Source organism: Mauremys reevesii, linkage group 1, assembly GCF_016161935.1.
Source record: "Mauremys reevesii isolate NIE-2019 linkage group 1, ASM1616193v1, whole genome shotgun sequence".
Classification (NCBI taxonomy): Eukaryota; Metazoa; Chordata; order Testudines; family Geoemydidae; genus Mauremys; species Mauremys reevesii.
The window spans coordinates 344,744,840-344,772,703 of record NC_052623.1 but is presented as its reverse complement, the minus strand read 5'-3'; the positions used below and the strand labels follow the sequence as shown (position 1 = coordinate 344,772,703).

General features: G+C 47.0%; 1 protein-coding gene across 1 annotated transcript in view; it reads right to left on the bottom strand.

Moving 5' to 3' along the window:
- Nucleotides 1–27,864, bottom strand: part of FRMD4A (FERM domain containing 4A) — a 273,747-nt gene that overhangs the window by 101,562 nt on the left and 144,321 nt on the right. Inside the window, exons 4-6 of the mRNA XM_039519348.1 lie at nucleotides 25,564–25,656; nucleotides 10,992–11,076; nucleotides 2,557–2,613 (exon numbers count right to left, since the gene is read on the bottom strand). Of these exons, the coding sequence (XP_039375282.1) occupies nucleotides 2,557–2,613; nucleotides 10,992–11,076; nucleotides 25,564–25,656 (235 nt within the window). The remainder of the gene's footprint in view (nucleotides 1–2,556; nucleotides 2,614–10,991; nucleotides 11,077–25,563; nucleotides 25,657–27,864) is intronic.

Here is a 27,864-nt window from a genome sequence, read left to right as displayed (position 1 = left end):
TCACCCAGCAGGCCAATACGCAAATGCTGCAATGTGCTTTTAATTGTTTCCCTCTCTCTAATTTTTGCTGTATTACTCTAAAATTGATCTTAATGAAGAATGAAACTCCCCAGCACTAATTGCTTCCCTAACATGAAAAGTGCTACAGAAGTGCAATGTTTCAGAGTAGCAGCCGTGGTTACTATTGATTAACATATGCTGATGAGATGGCTTGGCTGTTCCACATGGAGTCTCATGGCTGACGGGAAAGAGACTAAAAACTGCACTAAGAAGAGGAGAAAAAGAAGAAACCTGCTGGCCATTATCTCTGATCTTCTCCCATGGCAATTACCACCCATAAAGAATGAAGTGCCCCCAACCCCCCCCTCCCACCCCCTCTCTGCCTTTATGAATCATTCCTGTCAGGTCACTTGTACTGAACGGCAAACATTACTAAACACTCTTGATAATTGAAAAACAATGAGGAGTCCTTGTGGCACCTTAGAGACTATGCACCTGATGTAGTAGGTTTTAGCCCATGAAAGCTTATGCCCAAATAAATTTGTTAGTCTCTAAGGTGCCACAAGGATGCCTCATTGTTTTTGCTGATACAGATTAACACAGCTACCCCTCTGAAACCTGTCATCTTGATAATTGGTGCATCATGAATAAAGAGGTGGTCTCAGTAAAATCACAGGCCCAACTTCAATCTTGGTGTAAGCAGGTGTAACTTCACTGAAGCCAGTGGTGTTGCATTCAACAGGTCTGGATTTGGCCCATGGATTTGGCCCACTTCAGTTTACCCTGATCTCTAGGTTTTAGGTTACATTCCAGCATCTTGCACCTTGTCAGTCATCTGAATCTGGGCAGAGTGAGTGCAAAATGCTGGCCATTTACACCTGTGTGGAGGAATGGAGGATTCTGATTTGGTAACATTCTGCATGGGTGTACATGGTACAGGGAGGAATAGGGAATCAGTCCTGTTTGAGACAACTTTGTTGCTCACCTGCTGAAGGATTAGGGCTTGTCTTAATTGCAGAGTTAACCTGAGTTAAAATAGAGCACGAAGAACCATGGGGTGTGCCACACACGAGCAAGTATACAGTACCACCAGTGTGGACGCAGCAACTTGAGTGTTATTTTGCAGCTTGGCTGCTTTCATTAGAATGCTGCTAACTTGAGAGGAGTAATTTGAGTGTAGGTAAGTCAAGCTAACTGTAGTGAAGACACACCTGTAGATATATTAAATCTTCATCCCCAATTGAACTGGAAGCCTTGGAGAATTTTGTGTTTCCTGATGGGCAGTATAAAGCTGCCTCTCAACTGCTTTTCTTATTGTGTGGACAAGGGAATCCCGCCACGCCATATAACTTCCCATCCCCTTTCCAGCTTGTTGAAATGCCCAGGAATAGCTGATCCATTTTGAACTGGAGATTGACTTGAGCTACAAAGTTCAGATCTGGTTCCAGATCCAAATTTTCCAGGGTTTTGGTTTGGGCCAGTCTTTTAATTTGGATAAAATAAGACCTGACAAATCTTTTCTGAAGCCGAACCCTAAGGTGGAAATTTAAGGCTTGATTTTCAGGGGCACTGATGCTTGCAGCTCCCACTGACTTCAAGTGGAGTTGTGGGTCCTCAGCATATCTGAAAATCAGGCACAACTGTGGGCCTGATTCTCCTCCTACACCAGTGTCCATCAGGAGCAACTCCACTAAGTTAGTGCAGTTACACCAGCGTAGAATTGGTGACAGAGCAGAACCTTGCCTTGCTTTTCAAAACTGTATTTAATATTTTCACCTTAGGTTTCCTTTAGATATTGGATTGGTTCTGACACAGGGTGGTCAGCGAATCAGGAAACTTATGTCTCATATGAAAGGAAAGAATCATGGTCTAATGGTTGAGCACAGCCCTGTCTGGGGTGTCAGGAGATCTGGCTTGTATTCTGGGTTCTTACCTGCTGATGTGGTGAGGGTTAATTCATGATGAATGTGTGTAAAGCCTTTTGAGATCCTCAGATGAACAGTGCTATAGACGTGTAAAGTATCACTAGATATGGATGCAAAATAAGTTCACCCTACAGCTCAGCACAGGGGAATGATGGGGCACAAAGAACCCCCTTACATCCCTGCGTGGGCAGCACGCATCACTGGAATCTCCAAGGAGGAGGCCAGCATATGCTGCTGGGCGGCTATTCCCCTCCTCACACAGGTGCACAAGGAGTGGATAGGCAGGGGTGGGAGTGAGTAGAGCCGTGGCTCCAGCACACTGGAGCTGAAGCGGATGGGGAAGTAATCTGTGCCAGGGAGCTCACTTCCACATCCACTTCCAGCTGGTTCCCGTCCTGCTCCTGGGGCAGCGCGGTAAATCAATGCCCCTCGCTCGGCTGGGACAGCAGGGTTACAATCCAGCACTAAAGGGTTCCAGCTTTTTCCCCCTAGCTTGGCAAAATACACCCTATCTTCTCTGTTCCTGTACGCTCGGTGTAACTCCCTAGGAGGGTCTGTGATTTCTGAACCCCCAACAACAGATTTAAGCATCGCAGATACAGAAGGAACAAGAGACAGCTGCTGCCCCTACCTGCAAGATGTATGCGGCCAATTCAAACACCACCTCGCTGTCAACCTCAATGAGTTCCTAGGAAGAAAAGAGAAAGGGGGGGAAAGGAGAGTTCACTCAATTTCAGCTCCCCCAAGACGAACCTGCTCGTTACTGCACAGTGAAACGTGCCTTCTCCTCTGGCTCGGCTTCAAAGGGTTCCCATTACTCCTAGAGACCAAATGGACCTGCTCACAGTGATGTGGAGAAAGCAAAATACACAGAACTCTGCTCCTGGTAAATGAAGCGTAACATCAGAACTCAACCGGGGTGGAATGGAGGAGTTGCAGGGGCGGGGGCGCGGGAGGAGGAGAATTCATTCTTTCCCATGTGCTTTTAGGAGAAGGTAATATGTAATATTTTTCTATTCCCAAAATACCACCCAGGCTTCATGGGAACGTGGCTTTTCCCCCTTCTCCTCAGCAGGGAAAAGTGAAGGTCTGTATCCTCTGGAGCAGTGCGCTGTGTTTGAAATAAAACCCAGAGCCCCACAAAAATGACCGGGCCTCAGGTTTCACAGCCAGTGCTATGCTGAGCCCATGCTAAAGCTGGATTCCAATCTGAGCTCCCGGAGGAGGGTTTTAGACCCAGTGGGCTGGTTACAACCGTTTGTCTCGCACAACTGCCTGGACTGATTTAAAGTTTCGCACTGAAATCATATTCCTGACATTGCATGGCAGTCAAATGTGATCTGTTCTAAGCACTTCCTTGCAATGCTTATCACTGTAGGATCCAGGCACCACGAAAAGCAGCTAAGGGAAACAACGATTTTGGTTTCAGCCACAAGTTCAACTCCCCCTCCCCACAATACACGTATCTGGACTCCCCAAGCAACAGGTCTCAGGAAACAGAGGAAAGAGTTAGCACATGTTGCAAGAAATATTCAAAATGAAGTGGGCAATTAACACTCTCTGAAATCATAGGCCAAAGGAGAGTTAGCAGGTTATAGGTTGTAATGAGGCATAAAACCAGTGTCTCTAACAATCTGTTCCACCTCCTATTTAGCTGTGGCACTCTGATTACCTTTCCCAGACCTGAAGAAGAGCTCCATAAAGCTTGAAAGCCTCTCTCTCTAACCAGGGGGGCGGCTCTATGAATCCCGCCGCCCCAAGCAGGGCGGCGCGCCGCGGGGCACGCTCTGGCGGTGCCGGTCCCGCGGCTCCGGAGGACCTCTGGCAGACGTGCCTGAGGAGGTTCCGCTGATCCCGCGGCTCCGGTGGAGCTTCCGTAGGCACGTCTGTGGGAGGTCCACCCGAGCCGCGGGACCAGCGAAACCTCCGCAGTCATGCCTGCGCGAGGTCCCCCGAAGCCGCGGCTCCGGTGGGCCTCCCGCAGGCATGACTGCGGAAGGTCCGCCGGAGCCGGCTGCCGCCCTGCCGGCAAAATGCCGCCCCAAGCGCGCGCTTGGCGCGCTGGGGTCTGGAGCCGGCCCTGTCTCTAACCAACAGAAGTTGTCCAATAAAAGAAATCGCTTCACCCACCTTGTCTCCCTCAGCTCCCTCAGTCGTATAAACTGTGCTTCTTTCTACTACCACATGATGTAGGCCCTGATCTAGCAATTGCATCTGCCTGGGCAGCGCACCGCACTCATGCACAACTCTGCTGCAATCAATAGGGCTCTGCTGGGGCACCTGGGTTGGAGTCTTACTTTGTCCAAATCACCTTGTGGTGGATTCCAACTCTGGAGGTTCCTGCAGGGCTCTCGAAATTTAAGTTCATGTTTGAATTGCTTTACTGTCTCTGGAAAGAAAGGTGGATCCGGTACCTGAGATATAAATTTAGCCGATACACTTCATGCAGGTAATGGACCCACCTCATTTCACAAGCTGTAAAACAAAGGTCTCCAATCTGTGGGGTGCACCCCCGTACAGGGGCGCTGAGGAATGTTCAGGAGGGGCATGGGCTGGGGCTTGGGCCGGCCCCCATGGGGGTCGGGGAAGGTGCACCACCCAAGCCAGCCCTGTGCTCAGGGCTCTGTTCCTGGCCCCACACCCGGCATCCTGGCTGCTGGCCCCACATCTGGGGCTCCACTCCTGGCCCCACTCCAGGGTTTCTGGTTGCCAGCCCCACACCTGGGGGTCCATGCCCACCCCCAGCTGTGGCCCCAGCCTCGGCCCCCTTACTCCTATTCGCACTCCCTTCCCCCTCCCCTCCCCCCCACACCCGGGGCCGCAGCTCCCAGACGGGGGGCCGCAGAGAAAGGTAAGGGGGGGCACGAGGTAAAAAGTTTGGGGACCATTGCTGTAAGAGCTGTGCTGGCTCTGCCCTGGCAAACAGAGGATAAGACCCAGGTACTCTTGTGTAAGCATTGTCGTTTAGCAGTGCCAGCTTTCGAGAAAAGCAGCTGACCTCGCCTCCTCTCTCATGATCCACTGGGGGTTGGTTGCACTGAGGTGGGAGCAAAGAAAGACTCTGTAGTTTGCAGTGAAGAGGTTTCTCTTGCTTCCCCCCAGATTCAGCTGCTGCGACAGTGTTTGATGTACTTGGGGTGATTTCACGAATGATAAGTATGCGCCAAGGGAACACGGTAGGGGAGCTAGTTACATCAGCACAATGGTGGCATTTGGACTCAGCCCATGGTAAGGGGTGGTGTGGAGCTGCAGAATCCTAAGAGTGTGTCTGCACCGCATCGGACAGCATGTCTCCTGGCCTGGACAGACAAGCACCTGCTAGTCTGCCCCAGCGAGTGGGTGACTATCTAGGCTGGGAGGCATGTTCCCAGCTGCAGTGCAGACATACCCCGAGAGGCAGTACATTCTCTCCCACACCCCTTTCAGGGTGCAGCTTACGCTGCAGCCAGCCAGCTCTGCTGGCCAGCGTCGGAGGGGGCAGAGCACCCATGTCTCCCCCTCCCTTTGGGGCACTGCACGGCCCCAGGGAAAGCAGGAATGGAGCTTTCCTGGCACTCCACTGAGTGAAGAGATTCTGATTCTGCCTGACCGAGCCGTAAGGACCATGCAGATGGGGGACGGCGCCTCGTGCCTGCTCCCTCTCTGCATAGCCACGGCCAGGGCCAGGCATGACTTGGCCCCAAATGAACACATTGCCTCACTCCAGTTTTCCAGGAGCCATCCGTGGTGATGGGTAGGTGAGCAGCAGAAGCCCTGCTGTGTAAGAAAGGACCTCAGGCCAATGGGAATGATTATTGCCTATTATTATGGACTATTGGTATAGGACAGACACGCCCAGACACACACACTGTACCAAATCCCTAGAGAGCTCACCTTCTAAGCAGGCACTTACTATCTAAACCCGTACGTTGGCTCTGTAGAAAGCCCTCAGTATAGCTAAGCAGCCTAAGCCCCACAGGCCAGTGGGAGTCCAGCCCCGTTCCTCAGCACCTAGAAGGCCCCTGGGAATTCCATGCATGGACAGAGTGACAGAGGGGCCCTCCTTAGCGCAGTTCAATGGCTGTTTGGTGGCCTCTGCCCAGTTCCCATCCACCACCGCACTGCAGTGTGGCCAAGCGCTGTCTACACATGGAGACTGAGCTCCCTTCTGGCTCCCTGGCGGATCCCTCCACAGCATCGCCCCGGCCTGGCCTCCGACTGAGAAGAGCCACTCGCTTTTTCCCAGCCTCTTTCAAAGGCACTAAAATTCAACACATGTTTTAAAACAAACCAAGGCCCGAGCGAGGCAGGAAGTCAGACTGGGAAGGCCCCGGGAGGGAGTCTCGCAGTCAGAGAGGGCTATTTTTGTATTCGGATGACAGTAGGCTTGAATGTGCACAGTAATGGTTTCAGGAGTGGTCAGACGGAAATAGATCGACCCAGATTTCTAGGCTCCTCCGCCCCACTCTGCTTTCTGTTATTAAGCATCCTCCAAAATAAGAACAGCAGCATAAGCTTTTCCTGGCAGTATTCCCAAAGGACGGTCCCTAGGCACCAGAGTGCATTGCGTACAGAGCCTGTGGCGGCTGGAGCAACCCGTGGGCTGAGTAAGCATTTTGAACAGTGGCCTCTTTGGAGAGCAGAGCTCTGCAACGTTACTGCTGGGCTAGGTTCATGGGGCCCTGCCCCGCCGCCATCCCTGCAGAGTCCCCGCCACAGCATCACAGATGCAGATGATGGTCTGCTGGCCCCGGGCCCCAGTAAGGCCTTTGCCAGTGGCAGCAGGATGGGGCCATTAGTTAGCAACCCTGCCAGACACTGTATTCTTTGTGTGCAAGGGTCCCTGGGCGGGGACCCGGATCTTCCCACCAGGAACCCTCGTCCTCATTCCTGCCTGGGATCTAGGAAATCCTGAAGACACATGTTACCATGCGGCAGGTTGTTTCAGTTTTTTAATTAAAAATATAACGCAGCAGGAAGCTTTTGAGATAGTGCTAGGTGGATTCAAATCACAACCAAGGGACCATGTGGCTGTCCAAAAACCCCAAGGGCCTTGTCTCTAACGGGCTTTGAGAGCGTTAGTTGTCGGAGTGTTTCAAAAGCAGCCAGGATTTGGAGTCAGGAGCCAGGATTTCCCCCACCTAAGTGAAAGCGAGGCTACAAACAAAGGGCATTTTGGTTGGCATTCTCCATCCGCCCCCTGGATTCCATCTGCCTTTGGGGAATGGCAGCTGTGCTGTGCTGTGCGGCACCAGAGCATCCAACTTAGATGGAAGGTTGCATTACTTGTACTGCGGTCTCACCTAAAGGCCCCAACCAAGATTGGGATCTCATCGTGCCAGGTGCTGCAAGCAGCTCCAGCTGGAAAAAGCTTACACCCTAACTGACAAGGCAGACAGGAAGGATGGTTACTCTCCCCGTTTCACAGGGGGAAGGACTGAGGCACAGACAGAGTTACACCTGGAGCTGTAGCAGAGGCAGGATTTGAACCCAGATCTCCAGAATCCCAGGCTAGTGCCTTCACCACAAAACAACCCTCTCCCAACTGTATTACTCAACCTTGCATCGGCATTTGCACAGTTGAGCACATAAATGTGCAGGTATGCCTAGAGTCAGGGAGTTGGCAGCTAAGCATCTGCTCTGCACACACGAAATCTGAGTGACCAATTGTGAGCCTATTGAAGTCAAAGGGACTACGGCTAGTGAGGATTAGGACATGGCACTGTGGGGTATGCTGTTGTGAACTGGAGCCAAAAGCCTGTGTAATGTTTCTTACGGAAGAAGTCCCTTTCCTGCTTGGAGTGCTGAGACAAGCATAACACCCTTGTTCTCAGATCCTAATCCCTCTCAACTTTCTCCAGCTGCTGTTCCCTCTCTGGCAGATGGGAGGTGAGTCACTAGGGATGGTTTCGGCCAGTGAAGAGGGGGAGTGGACAGGGAATAGTTCCAGACAAGGGCCCAGCCTCCCAGCAATTCCCAGACTAGAGACACCCACCCGGCGCCCCCCCCCCCCCCCCGCCTCTTAGAACAACCAGTGTCCAAGCAGGGCTCTCCAGGTTCAGCTCGAGATGCCAAGGCAGCACAGATGTAAGGGGGAGGGGGTGAAGGGTGTGTGATGGAGATCCAGGAGCTGTGTGGAGGAACAAGGTCTTTGCACAGATGGCTCTGATCCCCCAAAATCTGCGTAGATCCCTGCGAATCTGCAGGTCCAGCCCCCTGCCACTCCAAGCACATATGCATCATTTTTTACCCACCAAAGCTTATGCCCAAATAAATCTGTTAGTCTTTAAGGTGCCACCGGACTCCAAGCACATATTACACCAGGACTCTCAGGGTAATCAGATGACTCAGAGCTGCCCCCTTTTCTCTTTTACAAGACAATTTTCTTGGCCACATAGGAGAAAGCAACTGTGTGGCCTATTGCCTCTGGGCAGGGCTTAACTCATCTCAACACATTTGAGTTCTGAACCAGGAAGCCGCTTATCTATCTCACACTCAATTCTGCGTCAGGGCTAGTTTTGTTTTCAGTAACTAGTGACAACAGGCTGGTGTTTTTTCAACAGTCCTTAAGGCCAGATTATTTTTGGCACAAAAACATTTCACTGTGTACTGGTTTCACTCCTCTCCGCCCTCCCGCCAAATGCGTAGGGGAAGCCATTCCCGATCCTGACATTTACTGTAGTTACAAGGGCACCCTCTTCTGGTGGATTCCTCTCACTACCACTGCCGGGGTAACCTGCCACATTCACTCATTTCTATTCTTTATGCCAAAGCAGAACTTCTTTTTAAAAACCCTCGCTGGGTTATACTTTCAAGTTCAAGCTCACATCTGCGTCTGGCACAATTTGAGTCAATTTATTTTCAGGTGGGTTTTTTTTAATTTGACCTCTAACAGATTCCGTGGAAGGGACTCTGTGAAGTAGGCTAGGCCATAAAAATGTAGGTATGGTGAGAAAAAGAAAGGCAGGCGGCATGGAGGGGACGGAAGACTGAAGTGGGAGGTTGGGGATTGAGGTGGAAATTAAATGTCACAGTGGAAATATTTTACAATTTTTCTTTTTCAGTCCAAGATGTTTTTGTTTGGATGTGAACACCCCCACACTGTCTGGGAAACTGAAACAGCAGCATCTTCAAAGCACTTTACAAACAGAATTATTTAGCATCACAGCACTCTTGTGAGAGGCACTTGGACAGATATAAAAGGAGTGGATATGCTTCAAGAACTAGCACTATCTAGATTAGATATGTCTGATCAAGTATTACCCCTGTTTTACGGCTGCCGAGAAGAAGGCAGAGGGGCAAGGTGACTTGTCCATGGCTACAGAGATAGTCATTGTCAGAGCGGTGATTACAACTCAAGAGGAATTCTTGGCATCCAATCATCGGTTCGAGCCCTCATCTGTCTACTACGGCCTATGCTCAGGGAATCTGGGTGGGTCTAGTCTGCTGCACACTTCCTATGTGACCCTGGGCAAGTTACTCGATCTCTCTGTGCCTCAGTTCCCCACTTGTAAATTGAAGATAACAATCTACCTCTGAGATAATTAATATCTATAAAACACCTTGACAACCTCACATGAAAGCTCCTTTAGAAATGGGGAGGTTACTATTTGTTCCAGCGCCAGGGATCTTGGAGAACTAAAAGCATCAGTCTCCAAAGCTTGAACTAAAGATCCAGGCTCTTCAAGCCACGAGCTGTAACGCACTCATCTCTGTGGATCGGGCCCAGAGGCGGATGTGTAGCACGAACGGACTGGCGGGTGGCACAAGTGTGACTTACACAGAGCCTGATGGTGTGTGCTAGGTTCAGTATTGAGGGTGTCCTCTGCATGGGGCAGGCTAGTCACCCGCCCCTGCCACAGGAGCCCACAGAGAACAGCAAAGGCTAGACCAGGGGTAGGCAACCTATGGCAAGGGTGTCGAAGGCAGCAAACGAGCTGATTTTCAGTGGCACTCACACTGCCCGGCTCCTGCCACCGGTCTGGGGGGCTCTGCATTTTAATTTAATTTTAAATGAAGCTTCTTAAACATTTTAAAACCTTATTTACTTTACATACAACAATAGTTCAGTTATGTATTATAGACTTATAGAAAGAGACCTTCTAAAAACGTTAAAATGTATTACCAGCTCGCGAAACCTTAAATCCGAGTGAATAAATGAAGACTCGGCACAGCACTGCTGAAAGGCTGCCGACCCCTGGGCTAGACATTGCAGGAGGAGAGATGGGGGGCCAGGCCAGGAGTGTGTATGCCAGGTAGCCTACGTGCACCATCACACCACTGGCCATACAGAGCTCTCAACAGAAAGGTGAGCTCTGTGCATGATGTACCTGCACAGCTGTGTACATGATATACCTGCACCACTCAATTTGTGCTAGGGTTATTTTTTAAGGGCTCTTTTGTTCCCTAGGGACATGGTGCTTGATTCACCTTTCACACTGGTGTAACTCCATTCAAGTTACTTATTATTTTCCACCCTGTAAGGGAGAGGACACTCAAGCCTTCAGTTTACGACAGATACTGTAGCAACCTGTATCGAACATGGAGCGAGGAGCATAGGTTGCAAGAGGGAAGAGTTTGGAAGAGGCACCAGGAATGGAAGTCAGTCTGTGTGCAAAGGTCTGGAATGCTAGTGGCAATTGCAGCGCCTCTGTAACAGTTCCCTGAATAAAGTGCCAGTTTAGTTTTACAAGCATGGAGTCCTCTTTTGTTATTACCCAGCATGCAGTACACAAAACAGACAAAACAAATGGCAGATCACAGATGAAAGATCACATAGGGTGCTCTGGAAAGGGCTGGCATATGGCATAAGCATGGTGAGACAATCCACAGAAGGCAGAGTAAATAGACCAGGAGACTGTTGGAAGGCTAGTAATGCAAGGTCATCCCCATCCAGCCTCTCTTATTCACATGAACTCTCTTATTTCTTTAGAAGTGCTGTGGGCATTTATTTCATTACAACCGGAATCACCGGTAGTGGAAGCAGATTATCTATACTTATGGGCAAACGGAAAACCCCATGTCCAGATGAGTACCCCAGTTTTTCTGAATCCCTCAGTCCCTTCCGTAATTCAAAGGAGTCCTTACCTTGTAAATACAGGACTTTGCATTCAAGAAAAACAACTCGATGGTGGCATTATCCTTTAAATAAGATATGCTCTCAATGTAGAACCTGAAAAGGAAAGGGACAGAGAGATGAGCCACACAGGAAACTTACCATTAGACTTTGATAACATGAAAAATGTGATCAATAAAAACATGAGGACTGAGGAAGTTCCTTTGTTTATAGTGAGGATCCTATGGTTTGGTGAGAGATTTGTGTGTCCTTTAAGACCTGATTATTCAGCATAACTGTGTGTATAAATCCTGACCGTGCTGAAAGGAAAAGGATTGCCAAGTGCATTATTTTATTTCTGTGTTGGATTTATAGCTATCTATATTTATACCTAGCTAAACTTTCTCTGCAGTCTTGGTTGGTTCATCTTTTTCACTCCCTGCCCTAAGACGCTGGGAAGCATTGCTGGGCGCTGTTAAGAACTGGCTGCATTCTAACCCAGAAGTGGTTGCAGTTTAGTAATGGGTGAAATGATTCCTGAATATACAGAAGAAACTTGTTTGGCCAAATCCTTACCGCTAACCCCCCCAAAAATAAATTTGTTAGTCTCTAAGGTGCCACAAGTACTCCTGTTCTTTTTGCGGATACAGACTAACACGGCTGCTACTCTGAACCCCCCCCCAAAAACACACTCAAACAGATTTTATTTGTAGATACCTGCAATTCCACCGGTATTTGCTTTATATCCACGGACCATGCTTACGGATCGCAGATTGGATGCAGATACAAATTTTGTATCCGTGCAGGGCTCTATTTACTTGCCATAAATGGAATTCTCCTCTCTATTGTTTTGGGGCCTGAATTCTGTACTACTGAAGTCCACAGGAGCTTTTCATTGGTTTCAGTGGGCACAGGATCTAACCCTTAATAAGTTGTGTGATGCATTAAAACCCAAAGCTATTTTTGTATAATTATACTTGTACCATATGTGCTTCTAACATTACTATAGCGAGAGAAAATATATATATATATATATACTCTGGATTCAAATACCGATTAAAGCACATACTGTATGTATTCTGTATTGTCACTGAAAGGGAAAAAAATCAAATCATACTTCTGTCCACTCTGGTTCATGCTGATTTTTAAATTGCAGTACAATGGCAGAAACAGCGCCCATCTAAACTACACTACAAACTGCACCAGAGGCAATTACAAGTGGGAATGTGCCAGGGAAGTGCTGTCTGTACAATCAGGATCTAGCAGAAAAAGAAAGACCCTTTAAAAATGCAAGTTTAAATTCAGTGCTGATTTAAGCTGGTCCAACTTCAGTGAAGTCTTAAACCCTGACCCTCCCAGCTGATCTATGCCTCCGAGGAGCCCCACTGAAGTCCGAGGGGCTACACACAAGGATCTGCCCATGGTAAATAGCAGGATTGGGGGCCTTAATTTGTAAGCTCTTTGCAGGTGCTTATACAGTGCCACTCTAAACCAGAGTGGGGCTCTGACCTTGACTAGGGTGATGGGTACCACTGCAATATGCACATTCGGAAACAGCAATCCACAATCCTGAGTCTCCTCCGAAGACCCTTCAAAACTGCTTCTCTCTTGCCATATTATACAAACTGTCAAATATCAGAGGGGTAGCCGTGTTAGTCTGGTTCTGTAGAAGCAGCAAAGAATCCTGTGGCACCTTATAGACTAACAGACGTTTTGCAGCATGAGCTATGCAACCGAAGAAGTGGGTATTCACCCACGAAAGCTCATGCTGCAAAACGTCTGTTAGTCTATAAGGTGCCACAGGATTCTTTGCTGCTTATACAAACTGTTTTACACATTCAGCTATGTCCTGAAAAGGAACTGTGTAAAACAGGCACCTTCTCATTCTGTCTGCTCTCTGCATGCATCTTAAGTCCCAGCTGCTGAAATCACTGACAAAATGATTGCTGTTGCTGGTGCCGGAGAGCCAATACCATGGAACGGAGACCTAAATTCTACCCCACGCATCACGGCTAAATGCTGATTGTGTGATCTTTCTTACTGATGCTGAGGTACGAAGAGGGAAGGACTTGATTTTCAGATCCCCAGTGGCGTTTGTAGCACTGCCAGAGATCCTTGTTAGCATGTTAGCTCAAAAAACAAGAACCTGCCGCTCAACGCTAGGGGTCAGTGTTGCATTTCTTGAAGCTGCAACGATGTGGGCACATACAAACCCCTTTGCTGTGTAAAAGGGAGTCCCTGCATAACTGAGAGCTCGCACAGGATACTTTAGATGCACAAAGAAAACCCAGTTCTCAAGTGACCTGCCTGGTGTAATGTATTCTGGGAAGGCGCCGGAGCAGACGTACCCCTCGATAATACAATACATGTGCACAGGGAAACTGCTGTTATTATTTAAAAGAAAATAGATCTGTGCAGAGAACTCATGTGCTCAGAATACCAGAACTGCAGCTCATTCCTTTGAATTCACAGCCAGCACTGGAACAAGTACGGAGGTAGGGGAAGGCACTTTTATTTTTTGTGTGCGCACACTGGTTATGAACCCTTCTTCCACCATCCATATTTCCAAATACACAGAAGGAGAATACACTTCGCAATGACCGAATCGCTCTGATGAAGCAGGGAGGAAGACTGGCCCTGTGGTTAAAGCACTGAACTAAAACTCTGGTGATTTGGATTCAATTCCTGACTCTGCCACAGGCTTTCTGTATGACCCTGAGCAACTCTTTCTCTCCGTGCTATTGGTCCCGGTCTGTAGAATAGGGATTATATTACTTCTTTCTCCCACCCCTTGTCTATTTAGATTGTAATCTCTTCTGGGCAGGGACTTTTACTGTATCTTCACATATTCATCCATTTTAAATCAGAATGGACCATGCAGATCATCTAGTTGGACTTCCTGCGTCACACAGGCCAAGAATATTACCCAGTATGACCCCAGTATCAAGCCCATAACTTCTAGCTGACCTTGAGCATAGCTTTTAGAAAGGCATCTCTTTTTGGATAGTGCCTAGCACAATCCGGCCCCCATCTAGGTTGGGGATCTACATGCTACTGTAATACAATCAATAAAGAATACTACATTAGACAGCTAATTCCAGTGTTTCCACTGGCCAGTAAGTGTTTCAAGGACAGTGTAGTTCCCCACTCTTAGAGCAGGTGGCATGAAATCTCCAAAGGGCTTTTGGGGAGGGGTTTGACTTCACAATCTACATGAAAAAGATCACATGAATTACAATCCTGTTTCTCCCTGTCCCCATTCCCTTGTCACATACTTCACCAAATACATTTTCTAAGCATTAATTAAATGGACCAGTGAATATTGCACTGTGTAATGAACACAAAGAGCTTGTCTTGACTGCTACCTTTCACTGGCAGGAAGATTATAGTGAGTGATGTAATAGATATTGGAGGATTTCTGAATCCACCACATCTGAACCGTTTAAAATTTCAACAGCACTAAAATCTATTAGTTGGGAGTGAACCTCTGGCTCGGATCAGACCATGGTCATGTTAAACATTAGCAACTCGCACTTAAACAGCAAAGCCTCAGACATGCCATGCAGTGATCAATGGCAATTCGTATCTCAACCAGCCAAAACACATTTCTGTTCAAGTGTTTATTACAAGCAACTGTAGAAATCCCAGATCTTCGGCTGATGGAAATTGGCATAGCTGCATGGACTTCACTGGAGTTATGCAGAGTTATAAGAGCTGAGGATGGGAAGATGGGAGTGGGAGGAGGAGAAGACAGTCAAAGGCATGAATGGCAATTAGGCGTCTAACTCCCATTAACGTTCAAGAGGAGTTAGGTGCCTTTGAAAATCTGCCCCCTGTCCCATTATCTCATCATTAAAGTGCCTGATTTCGCAAGGGGTTGAGTGCCTCCTGAGAGAGCCCCTCGTCCCCAGACTCCATTGCCTCTGATTATTTAGCTGATCCTTTGTTCAACCTTGTATAAAAACCCAACCCTGGGTGTGTGAGTTTCATACGGGTGCATGGTGCTTGCTTGACAGCCCTGGTGGCTAGACCTCTATGTCCATGAAGCAAGTACAGCACAGGCAGCAAGCTTCCCATCCAACGAGCCTCAACACCTGCAGGGGAAACCTCTAGGATCGAGAGGGCAATTCTGCCCTAATGGCCCACCTAATTCAGGGCCTTTCTGCTAAAATAGACACTTGACATCACAGGATCCATGTTGGGTTCGACAACCAATCAGCAAAAGGTTCTATCAGTTCAAACTAGTAGCTCTCTAGTCACCTACTGTTCATCTGAATGCATTATTCCTAGTGTTTGAGATCGGTATCTATAACACGATCTGTATCTCTTTACTAGCAGTTTAGGTAGAATTGCCAGTCGGTAATAATGCATTGCCATGGTATGTGTCCAGGATCTACATTCAAATATGGAGGAATTTAACTGGGCATGAGTACACACATTATTTAATATGTGTGTGACTCAGTTTGCCCAAAGGTAGCGTGTGTTTAAGAATAACACTTCCCTACTTCTCCGGGTTGTTGTGAAGCTTAACTCATGCTTATGCACAGAGGCGGTCAAAAAAGGTTTATGGGATGAAACTTGGCTTTTTGGACAAAAATGGTACAGATTTTTCCTTTTTTAGTCAACGTTTTTCATTTGCAAGAAAATCTGAAAAGAATTTTTTGGGAAAATGATTGAATAGTTTTCAAACACTTTCAAAAGTACTCTGTCCGCTTCGGTGGGGAAAAATAACTCACTTACTTTTTCACTTCTTTCCTCCCATTTTATATTCTTTAATAGGGAGTGAGGGGGAGAGAAATACAGTTGGAGAGAGAGTGCATTCTATTCCCCACTGAAGCAAACAAAAAATTAAGAAATCTGGAAAAAAATCCTGTGAAAAGTTCCAAACAAAAGAACATTTTTTTTGTTTCTTTCTAACCTATATACTTCCCTTCTTTCCATCAGCTCTATTGTGTAGTACATTCAGCTCCTAGGATGGAAGGCACTGGACAAGGGCAAAACACACCCTGCTGGCCTAAAAAATCTATGAACATTTCTATTCTCAGTGGGATGCCGTGCAAAGCTCTCAAAGAAGCAGAGACGCTCAGGTTTATCAGCAAAGTAATGGATAAATTTGGATACAGTGTCCACTTCCTTGAATGGGGAGAGCTACCCATTTGCAGAGCTTTGGATCTGGCCTGTAGTTTCCCTGCCATGTCATTTAAAACCTCAGTGGATAATATATAGAGAACGGGACAATTTGCTCTCTGCAAAAATAAATGATATGTATGTGCACATCAGATGGAGATGCTGTTACACCTAGCATCTTGTGGTAAATGATTATCTTAGACAGCTCGGGCTGCTGGGCTGCTTTTATGTTCAAACCCCATGTGTTAATGTTCATGGAGGCACACTTTCAGCGTTGACATTTAAAGTACGCGGTGTTCCTTGGGAGGGAAAAATGACCCTGCTGCAGATCTGCTAAGTAATCAGACAGAAACAAATATGAAAATCCAAAGCAGCGAGAGCCCCTTCCATCTCCTCTCTCCGGCAGAACCCTCACAGCAATTTTAACACTGAATGCCTCCCTCCTTTGAAGGCGGGGAAAGTGGAGTTCCAGCCTCTCACATGGCGCTGTTCTCATTCCATCCCCGATACCAGGGATCAAAGCTAATGATGGGCAATTTAGTACGGGGGAGATGGGGCTCGGGAAGAGGGAGCCTTGTCTGCTTTCATTTCCTCACATGATGGCTGCAACATTTAGTTCTACTCTGAAGGTGAATGCAATCCTACTAAGAGAGAAATTTGAGCCTAGAAAGCTGGGGCTATTATTTGACCAGAGCTAATGTGTTTTTCCCCCTCCCTATCCTCTGCCTGTATCACATGCTATCAAGCCACTGCACGTTTTCCATACTTACACCATTTTTGGAGGACTGACAAAAATGCATCTAGCGGCTGGGGCAGACCGTGCTGGGACCTGGGAGCCTTGGGTCTCAGCTTTGTTACTGATGTGCGGGGTGGCTTGGGAAGATCTCTTAATCTCTCTGTGCTACAGTTTAACCGTCTGTAAAATGGGGAGATTAATACAAACTGACTGGGAGGGGCCTACTTCACAGGGGCAGCGTGAGTTCTGATTACTTAGGGCCAGACACCCTTTGGAACTGCATGTTGAAGGGGATCTACATAGTCCCGATCCAAAAGCCACTGAAGCCAATGGAACGACCCCCATTGGCTTCAGTGAGCCATATCCACATCTTCCCCTCACCCTGTGGAAGTGTGTGTGTGGGGAGGGTGGGGTGGTCAGCCACCTCAGGGGCAGCATTCGCCCCATAGCCTTCCATGGGCCAGGGAAAGGGGTTCTTTGGGCCCAGAAACCACAATGGGAGGGGATGGTCTGGGAGGAAGGAACAGGTGGGCCAAATACCTGTATGGGGGCACATGCATTGTTCCTTCCAGCACCCACTGGTGAGAGGAGTGGGTTAGATATAGCCTCAGGCTGCATATTTCCCAATGGAACCCCCCTTAAAGGAGCAGGGCTGCGCTGATAGAGATGATCAGAGGTTCTAGATAAATGTACCATTGTAAAAGCTACAGTTCCATGGCCCGGTGAGAAGGGAGGAATTAGGAGGTGTTTCAGGCAGGTGCTCGTTCCACTACAATATTCAGGTGTGAAATCAAGCAGCCTGTGCCTAGGCACTGACTCTAGTGAGTCTCCCAGCTGTGCTGAGCGTAGACCTGCCAGAATCACCTGATGAAAAATGACTAAGCAGCACGAAGTAGCAAGGTGTGTTCTGGCCAGAGGGGGTTGTCCCTGAACGGCATCCTGGATCCCTGACTCTGCACCTGACTCTGGTGCTGGGGACTTCCCACAGGCACAGACACGTTGCTGGAGGGAGCGATTGGCTGAGCAGGTACTGAGGACTAGAAGGCAGGGCTAGTGCAAATGATCACCTTCCCCATCTCCTCTCCAGCGGCCAATTTACAACAGAATCTAACCGGAAAAGGAGGGTCTGAATGGGAATTTTCCATGCTGTGTCTTAAACTCCATGGCTCATTGTTTGATTTCCAAGTCAGGTAGTCTTAGTTCTTCCACTAACAGTGACTTCCCAACCACAGAGGTACCTGAGATGGTGCCCTGTACTTCGTAACACCCCTGCTTTGCACCTATGGAGCACTTTTCATCTGAAGATCTCAAAGCATTTTAGAAGTTTAATCACTTTAACTTCAAAACACCCTTTGATGTAATTCATGTATCCATTTTACAGATGGGCACACTGACCAGAGATCTTTCGGGTGAAATCCTGGTCCCACTGAAGCCAATGTCAGCTTTGCCATTTATCTCAATGCGGTCAGGGTTTCACCCTTTGAAGCTGGTCTGGTTTAGAGCTCAGAATGTCTGGTTTCTATTCCTAGCTGTTACTGACTCATGGGATCAGTGTTTCCAGTGCCTTGCACCTCGTGTAATATGCCTTGAATGAAACACTCTCAAATAAGATCTACCCACTTGCTTATACAGGTGGCAGCACTGCATACCCACTTTGTACAGCTATAACTCCACATGGGGTAGGGCAGTGGAGGTGGTGACTGTGTGATTTTGACCAACTCAAAGTCTCTGTATTAATGCGTTAGTTTAAGTATTAATTTAGATAAAATAGGTACAAATCTCATACTGACAGCTTGCTCATCTATTGTTTTTGTATAGTGCCTCTCACTACATTAACTAAGAGCTTCATAAACGCCACACAATCTTGCCAACACTTAAAACTTCAAAATGTGGCTTCTAGGATTGGGTTTTTATTTTACGTTTTGTTTGCTGAAAGACTCACTGTAAAGGAAAAAGTGAAAACTACTTATCCCTTTTTCTAAACACAGCTCACTTATATAAATGCATTCCCAGTTTAGCAAAAAAGCAGAAATTACTTTATGGGACTCTAGAGTGAAACTGCTTTTAAGATATGTGTTTAATGGATGGCTGTGCCCAGAACACAGAAATGTGTGTTAAGTCGCAGAGTCTCCGTTAGTTCCTTTGCTCAAGCAAAGGTCAGTCCTCACACAAGTAAATCTTCTGGACGGAAGTTTCTCAAGCCTTAAAACAGACTCAGAGGAGTGGAGCTTTCCCACAGGCCATTTATTACACCTTCCCCATGGTGCCTAAAACGTGGGGCCATCCTGGGAAGGCAGTGATAAATTGCAGGGTCTTTTTGCTTTCAGCAAGATGCAAACAAAGTCTGAGTTACTGTATTTATACACTGTGGCTAGACAAGCTGTGTATTCACTCGTGTGAGCGCCAAGCTTTTTCCCTTAGCACAGACAGGCCTGGTGCACACTGTACAAAGAACCCTGGATACATGCAGCTGTGGAAAATCTGGATTATGGCATAGTTTAGCCAGCCTTGTGGAAGAGGCACGTCCAATCATGGGGAACCTGGGTTGGCAGCTAGGTTGGACCTGGTCATGAATACAGGATTAACAAAGTTTCATTGTTACTGTTATTTATATTATAGCATCATAGCTGTGCACGGTATTGTACAGACATAACGAGACATGAGGGTAGAGTCTATTCCCCCCCTGCCATGCCCCACCGACCTGAGCAGAAACTGGCTACAGGTCTGGTGCTGTGGATTCCCCATAGGCACAGAGCTGATTAAGCTGGCTCCAGCACCTTCCCGCCCACAGCTCCAGGTGCAGATGGGATGTTGGGGTGTATTGGGGCAGAGAGAGGGTGACCCCACAGCTCCCAGCACAGGGAGGGGGAATGCCTCCTATGCTTAGTCTGGTGGTTGGTACCTTAGGGACCTTGCCTGCTGGGGTCAAACATTCCCTTTGTCCTGTCTATTTAGACTGTAAGCAATCTGGGGCAGGGACTGGCTCTTCCTTTGTGTATGGCCAGAGCCTAGCATAAGGGGGCCTCTGGGTTCTACTGCAATAGGTACAACGGCAGGTGAAGCGTATGTTGGGATGTTAGATGGGACAGGATCTGAGTTGCTGCAGAGAATTCTTTCCTGGGTGCTGGCGGGTGAGTCTTGCCCACATGCTCAGGGTTTAACTGATCGCCATATTTGGTGTCGGGAAGGAATTTTCCTCCAGGGCAGATTGGCAGAGGCCCTGGAGGTTTTTCGCCTTCCTCTGCAGCATGGGGCATGAGTCGCTTGCTGGAGGATTCTCTACAGCTTGAGGTCTTCAAACCACAATTTGGAGACTTCAATAACTCAGACATAGGTTAAGGGTTTGTTATAGAAGTGGATGGGTAGGATTCTGTGGCCTGCTTTGTGCAGGAGGTCAGACTAGATGATCATAATGGTCCCTTCTGACCTTAGAGTCTATGAGTCTATAAGTATCTGCTGCGTTTCCATTAAAATACAATGGGAAAGCACTGCTCCCTGGATTGTGAAACTGACTTATTTTGATTGTCCCGTTTTAACCAATATCTCATATTAGCCCTTTAGCCCCGATCTCTGTGAATGCTGCTTCTATCTGACCTCAGTGGGCATAAGAGAGAGAGAGAGAGACAGGCCCTGAGGGGAGAAGGAACGTCTGGCAATGCAATGAAATGAGGCATTGCACTATAAACCGTCCACTCTCACCTAAACACCGGTTTCCTGCCTCCCTTTCTCCAGCCTTACAGCCTGGTCCAGAAATGTATTTGGGAGCTATCATCGCTAATCCCCCTCCGCTCACCCAAAAAAGGGAAAACCTCTGAATGTTACTTTCAGTTCTTTCCCATGGCAAACACCTTAGATGGACAAACGGAACCCATTTTATGTGAGATGAATAAATTGCTCTGATTAATTTAGTGCGGTTATATTCACTTCTCTATATTCACAACACAGCAGGCTGCCGTCAGCACCACCCCCAATCTAATTTCTCAAAGACAAGAGAAAACCAGCAGACGTGAATGACACACATAACAATGATGCGTTGTGATCGCTGCGTAAGTGACTCAAGCAAGGTTGAGGACTCAGACCCCAAGGGAACAATGTCCCATATTAATCCTCTAGCCGGCACTGGGAGCGATGGGGCGTTTCGGCAACAAGAGGAAAGGTCTATCTAGCCCCACGGACACTGCATTCATTAGTAGTTCATTCTCACCCTTCTGCAGTGACAGCCACGCCCCAATGGTTTTGATATCAGCCCTTTTCTAATGGTGGAATATTGTTTTAAACACTGGACTTGGCAAAGATTGAAAAATTAAAGCAGCCTAAGGCCTTGTCAGCTCTGGATATTTACCCTGATGCCAGACATTCACGGCCAGCCAGCCATGCAAGCCCTCAGTGTTGACTGGCAAAGCCACTATTAGTACTGGTGGAGCTAACCTGTGCTTGAAACCAGCATAAGCGGCATCTTATAGTGGTCTGTCTTGTGTACACTAGGGGTCACCCTGGGGCAGCTATACTGAGCCAGCAATGGCTGGACTCAGGGAAAATCTCCAGTGTGGACAGAGTTCAAGGGAAAGCTAAATTACAGACAACAACACATCTGAACCTTGTGCTATGGATTTCATTGAGGCATATTACCGTACACTCGAAGCCATTTTGTTCTACAGTAGCCCTAGTTACCCAGGAGTGCAACCCTCCCTTGCTATGTCTAGGGTTTCTGACATCCCTTCCCATGCTGAGTTAACCCAGCTGGTAACAATCAACCTCCACTGCAGGCTTCATCTGAAATGGACATTCCTTTGGGGGACCACAGCTCTGCCATAGATACGAGTTATTGGCTTCGACGGGGCTGGAGTGTTACTGATTCCTTCGCAGCACCGCAGGTCCTCCCGCAGCAGCAGCACATGCCACAGGATGAAGATTCTGATTTAGCATAGCTACTTCTGCAGAGAATGATTAATGGCTGCGGCGTAATGAGCAGAGGTACCCCTGGGATGGGTATCCTCACCAAAGGGACATTGCACTGGAGAAAGGAATGAGTTCTACTGACTGTTTCTTCATGTCAATTAATAAAACTAAAATGAATCTCCAAAAGATAAACCATTCACGCACTATCTATTCCCTGCTCACATATTCCCTGACTAGGAATTACTAACCTCCCATGACATCCAGACCATTGTTTCTGGCTGGGGATTGCAAATCACTTTCTAATGGTCCACTTATCTGGGTCCTGGTCCTCTCTCACCCAGAATACGGTGACCTACTTATCTCCGGGGACCCCATCTCTGAATTCTTCCTCCTGCATCTCCAAGTGAGACCACAGTGCTGCTACATCTTCCTTTCCCTTTGCATAGATCACATCACTCCCTATACTCTTTGAATCCTCCATTGACTCACTGTGTCTTGCCTCTTAATGCCCTCACCTGTCTGATGTTGCGGTCTCTCTTTCCTAAACTTAGCTTCACGGCTTCTGACATGCTGCTCTCTGTGTGTCGTACAGTTTCTCTGGCTCTCAAATATATCCCCAAAATCTACCTCTGCAACCAATCCCTCCTGCCTCTTTCTCCTTATCAGTCCTCTCCATACACTCCCTATCCTGGATCTTTGTCCTACATCTCATTTTTTTCTGCCTTATTTGTATTGTAAGGCTCTTTGGGACCGGGAAAAGGTTTTATCTGTTTGTAAAACACCATGTGGGCTTATGATGCTCTATACATGCGTATGAACACACAGCAGCATAACATAATATTGCACAGTGATAGCGTGGGGCAGTTCGCATCTGACCAACCAGTCCCGCCCCCTCAGTGCATTGCCCATTCGAAACCTTACCGAGAAGTACTGTATAGAAACCTAAGAGAGAGACACTGACTTCAGTGGGAGTTGCCTAAGTGGGTCTGAGGACAAAATTGGGCCCTTGGGAACAAATACAACCATGACTAACCCACTGATTTCCACAGGGAGGCATGTCAGAGCAGATTCTTGGTAATGTAATGGGAAAGTGCAAGAACACAAGGCAGGTCTTAGGAGAAACACTGTGCTGTGTCATGAGGGTGGGGCTGTAGCATTATTCCAGAGAGTTCAGATTAATTAAAAGGTAGAGAAATTCTCCTTGACAAAGATGTTACTGTTTTTCATACTCTCACTCTGCAGGGTCTCTTTTCCTCTCCGCCCAAAACTTCTTTTTTAAATCTAAATTTGGAGCAATTTAGACAGTGAAATGTCTCAGGTTGGCACTTGACCCATCAGAACTGCTGCAGGCATTTTAAAGATAACAAAAATGAGGATTTTCACATGAAATACAGGAGTTCTACCTTAGTTTCCCCTTCCCTCAAATTACTATTTTACCATTTTTTATCCAGGTCTTTACTGGTTTCTCATCCTGGGCAAATGACACATTAAAAATATTAGAGGACTAAACACATGCTCCTTAAATACTGGTAAACAGAATTCTCTGTAATGAAGATCCGGTGCACTGAATTAGTCACGTTGATATCCTGGATTAGGGTCCCCGTGTTAAGCCAGGCTCTGTCCATTGTAAGTATACAGCAGCGATAATACAAGAGACATATTTGCAAGCACATTCAAACTTCTGCAATGATGGCGTCACTAACACCACTAACACCATATACATTAAGGAGTAACAAAGCTGCAGACACCTAGGGGAAACTTCGTGGTTGTCTCTGTATGGCACCCCATGACCAGCCGGGACTTGGCAGTGACAGAGGGGATAGAACACAGACCCTAACCGCTTGATTAAGGAAGGATCTCCTTTAGCTACTAGCAGTAGAAGGCCAGGTAAACCAACGTACATTCATTAGATGGGGAAGGAAAATTAAAGACTCTTCCAACCCCTTTCTTCAGGGCTCAAAACCAGAACAAACCAACTCAAAAGTACTGGGCAACCAATGCCTGGAGCCTTTCCTGCTTCCACCAGCTAGCAGTGGAGAGGACAAACCTTTCTGTCTATTGCCCCCTTTGCAGCAGCCACCGCTTTCTTTCAGCTGGGATCAGCCATGGGATAGGCAGGAATGCAATAACCCTTTGCCTGCTAGAGAGCCTTTACACCTTGCTATAGACCTCTGATGCACAAATGGGCTGCAGCTAGATAGTAAAATGAAGGTAAGTAAAACCCACTGCTGTCTCTTGAGCCTGCTGGTATCCCGCTACATTTCATGTTATAGCTGAATGTACTCATTATTACCACAGGGGATGGTGGAGCCCACTGCTCAGTGTACATCGCTGGCCTCTGAACACTGACTTTTCGCCAGTGGTCACAGAAATACCTGAGGCCCTTCATTTAATGCTGACCTACTGTACTGATCCACAGCTCTAAGGATGTTTCTTTCCTCACCTGCAGTGGAATGGTCTCTTGGTTACAATACACTGCCCTACGACATCAGTTGAGGGTTTTCACAAGATCTATAGGGTAACACTTGTTGTTTTTAACATAAGAACAGCTATAGTGGGTCAGACCAAAGGTCCATCTAGCCCAGTATCCTGTCTTCTGACAGCGGCCAAAGCCAGGTGTCCCAAAGGGAATGAAGAGAACAGGCAACCACCAAGTGATCCATCTCCTGCCACCCAATCGCAGCCTCTGGCAAACAGAGGCTAGGGACACCATCCCTGCCCATCTTGGCTAACAGCCATTGATGGACCTATCCTCCATGAATTTATCTAGTTGTTTTTTGAACTAACCCTTACAACAAAATTAATACTACAGTAGGTCCATGTGTTTATTATTATTTATTTGTAGCAATGGGCCCAATACACCCTGGGTCTAAAATTCTGAAGTGCTTATTCAGTGTTTGCTGAGGCAAAATTCCCAATTTCTTCAGTGGGATTTTTGCCAAGTAAGAACTTCTGAATTTGGGCCTATAGTAATACTCTTGAAAGTTGTAGTATTGGACCATTACCACCAACTATCACTATATATCTTAGATTTTCTACAGGAATTCATTTGTGCATTCACGGTTAGCACCTTTATAGAAACGGCCTAACCGACTGATTTATTTCTAAACAGAGGTGGCTCTGCACGTAGCGGGGGTTTATGGATCCGGGCCCATCTCTAGCTCCAAACAGCCAAAGCTGCCACATGTGAAGTAACCTACAAACATAAAAGCCACCAGAACTTCTCTTGAACCACTGGCAGTCATAGCCTTAATCGGACCTAGCACAGTTCTAACATTGAACCTGCAACTTCAGATATCAAAGATATAGAACAAAGTCTGCCTTCTCCCCTCTTTCCCTGTAATCGAAGTTTCATGAATGGCAGTGAGTGCATTGAAAAGACAACTTAGGGGTTATGTTGCCCCACACTGGCAGGTAAATTGGTGCAAGTGCTCCTGGTGAGGACGCACACCTCCGACACAAGGAGTGTAGTGTGGACGTATAAAACCGATGTAATTACTGCAGTGGCTGTATGGTGGCGTAACTTAGGCTGATTTAATTTTGTAGTGTAGACTGACTTGCTCTTAACATACAAAAGATATAGGGCCTGATTTCCCCTCACACTGGATTTCCCTCTGTGTAACTCCACTGACTACAAGGGGGTTACTCCTAATTGACACTGGTGTGAACAAAAGAAGAATGACATCCAGATCAAAAAGCGCCTCGGTAAACGATTACTGTTATTTTTACATGCATCTTTTATGAAAAGCAAAACAAGAACAGAAAGGCCCACTTTGCTGACCTCTAGGAAATGCGTCCTTTTAATTGTGTGTCATGGGGCCTGCTGGCAATCACACACTTACCTGACACAGAAGTACAAAACAACTGGCCCTGACTTTTTGGGGAAGTCATGTTCTAGCACTCTACGGTCCAGCTGAAGCCAGTTTAAATGTCCCCTGACAAGAGAAGAAAAGAGGTACTTAGTTAGTTACATTAGCAACAGGAGACTGCTTATTACTCATTGTAATGAGGGCTGAGGTGTTAAAACACACACACACACACACACACACACACACACACACACACACACACACACACACACACACACACACACACACACACACACACACACACACTGTAATGCATGCTGCTATTTGCCTTAGGCTATATTGTACAGTATTTGAGGAACCCACATGAAATGTTCAGAGAAAAGAGGTGATATCATCTTGGCAACATTTCAGTCTAAATATTTAACACATAAAGTTCAATCTGTCAGGGTGAAAGCTGGTAGCACGGAACAAGTGACCCAAAAGATAAGAACTTCACCTTTTATTACAGTGCCCCCTGGTGTGGCGCCATCATTAAAAGCCTGTCAGGATTTCCATTAAAAATTCTTATTGCTACGAGTTTGTACAATGCCAGTAATATTTCACTCACGGCTAAACCCAGCCTTACAAAGTCTCAGACATTTTATTTGCCACCCCGTTCGCTTGGAATAGCCTCTCAATAATGCCTGCCAAGCTCTTCTTTTTCCTCCTTCAAAGAGCTCCTGAAAAACACAGCTGTTCCATAGAGCATCCTAGCTCCAATTACCACATGCTGCTCGCTTTTGTCTGGATGGTACCTGCCTCTGTTGTTTTCTCCTCTAATTTATCCATTCGTGCCTTTATGTAACGAGCTTTCCTGGGCTGGGGTACTGTTCTTTGTCACGTTCTACACATTGTGAAGTGCCATGTACACGTACAGTGTTATAGAAAAATCATTATTTATAGGACAGTGCCACCCAAATGAGAGCAAGGCCTCACTGAACGAGGCACTGCACAAACACAAGACGAAATGCTGGTCCCAATGAAGTCAATGATTTCAACTGTAGGAATTTTGCTATTGATTTCAGTGGGGCTAGGATTTCACTTGTGGTGAGAAAGCGTCCCTGCCCTGAAGAACTTACCGTCTAAAGAGACAAGAAGAAAGAGAGATGCAGTAGCTGGTCCAAGATATCACACCAAGTCATCAACAGAACTAGGAATAGAGTCCAGGTCTCCTGAATCCCAGGCCACTGCTCAGGCCACTGAACCACAGTGTCTCTCAGTACTAATTATTCTTCACAATACTATTTGCATTTTACAGATCGGCACGGCAGACACAGAGGGCCAGATTTATAAAAGCATTTAGGCACCCAAAGATACAAATCAGCACCCAGTTGGATTTACAAAGCACCTAAGGAGGTTAGGCACTTAACTCCTAGTGAAGTCCACTGCATTAACCTTCCTCGGTATGAAATATAGAAAATCACTGCTGTAGACTATAGCAATGAAAGAGGAGCCGTGGAGGTCATTTGGGTCAATGATTTCACCTCTTCAAAGTCTAGAAATGGGTAGTTACAATCCATGAGGAACTAAAGCAAGACAGTCTTGTTGTGCCAATTTCCCTAGAGTTCTACCATTGCTCTCTCTGCCTGTCTCAACTAGGGACAGTCTCTGAATTCTGTGAGGTTCAGCTTTCTGAACTTTCCCTCTCAGACCTGCAAACCCAGTTCAAGTTCCCAAAGTTTTCTCTGCCTGTGATTTCAGCCTGCGTGTTTTTTCAATTTTTAAACAATGTCCCCCGCCCCCAAGTGAATGGAAGCTTGTGCGGGGTGTTAGGAATTGAAACACCTACCCAGCCCCTGACTAGTATGAGTGCTCTATACACAGTGTAACCACTATGGCCGAGATTTTCAAAAGTGACTAGTCATTCTGTGGGCCCAGCTCAAGAGCCCTTAAAGTGGCCTGATTTTCAGAGGTCGGGAGTCAGCACCTTCTGAAAAATCAGGCCCCTTTAAGGTGTCTCAAGTAAGGCACCCAAAGCCTGAGGCACCCAAAATCATGAGTCACTTTTGAACACCTTGGACTATATATTTTTTTTATGCATATTTCCCCCCCATTCTCTGTTCCTTATATCTACAGTATCCCTTAAGTGGAACATGAACCCAGTGATGCTAAAACTTGGACTGGACTTTAGAAGCCACATTATATGGGGAGGTTGAAATTAGACAAGCATATCTATTACTACTTAGACTGTTAACAAGCAAGCGTTCAACAAACCAGGGCCCATGTACAAAACACTGTCGTGGTTTGAGCATTGGCCTGCTAAACCCAGGTTTATGAGTTCAATCCTTGAAGGGT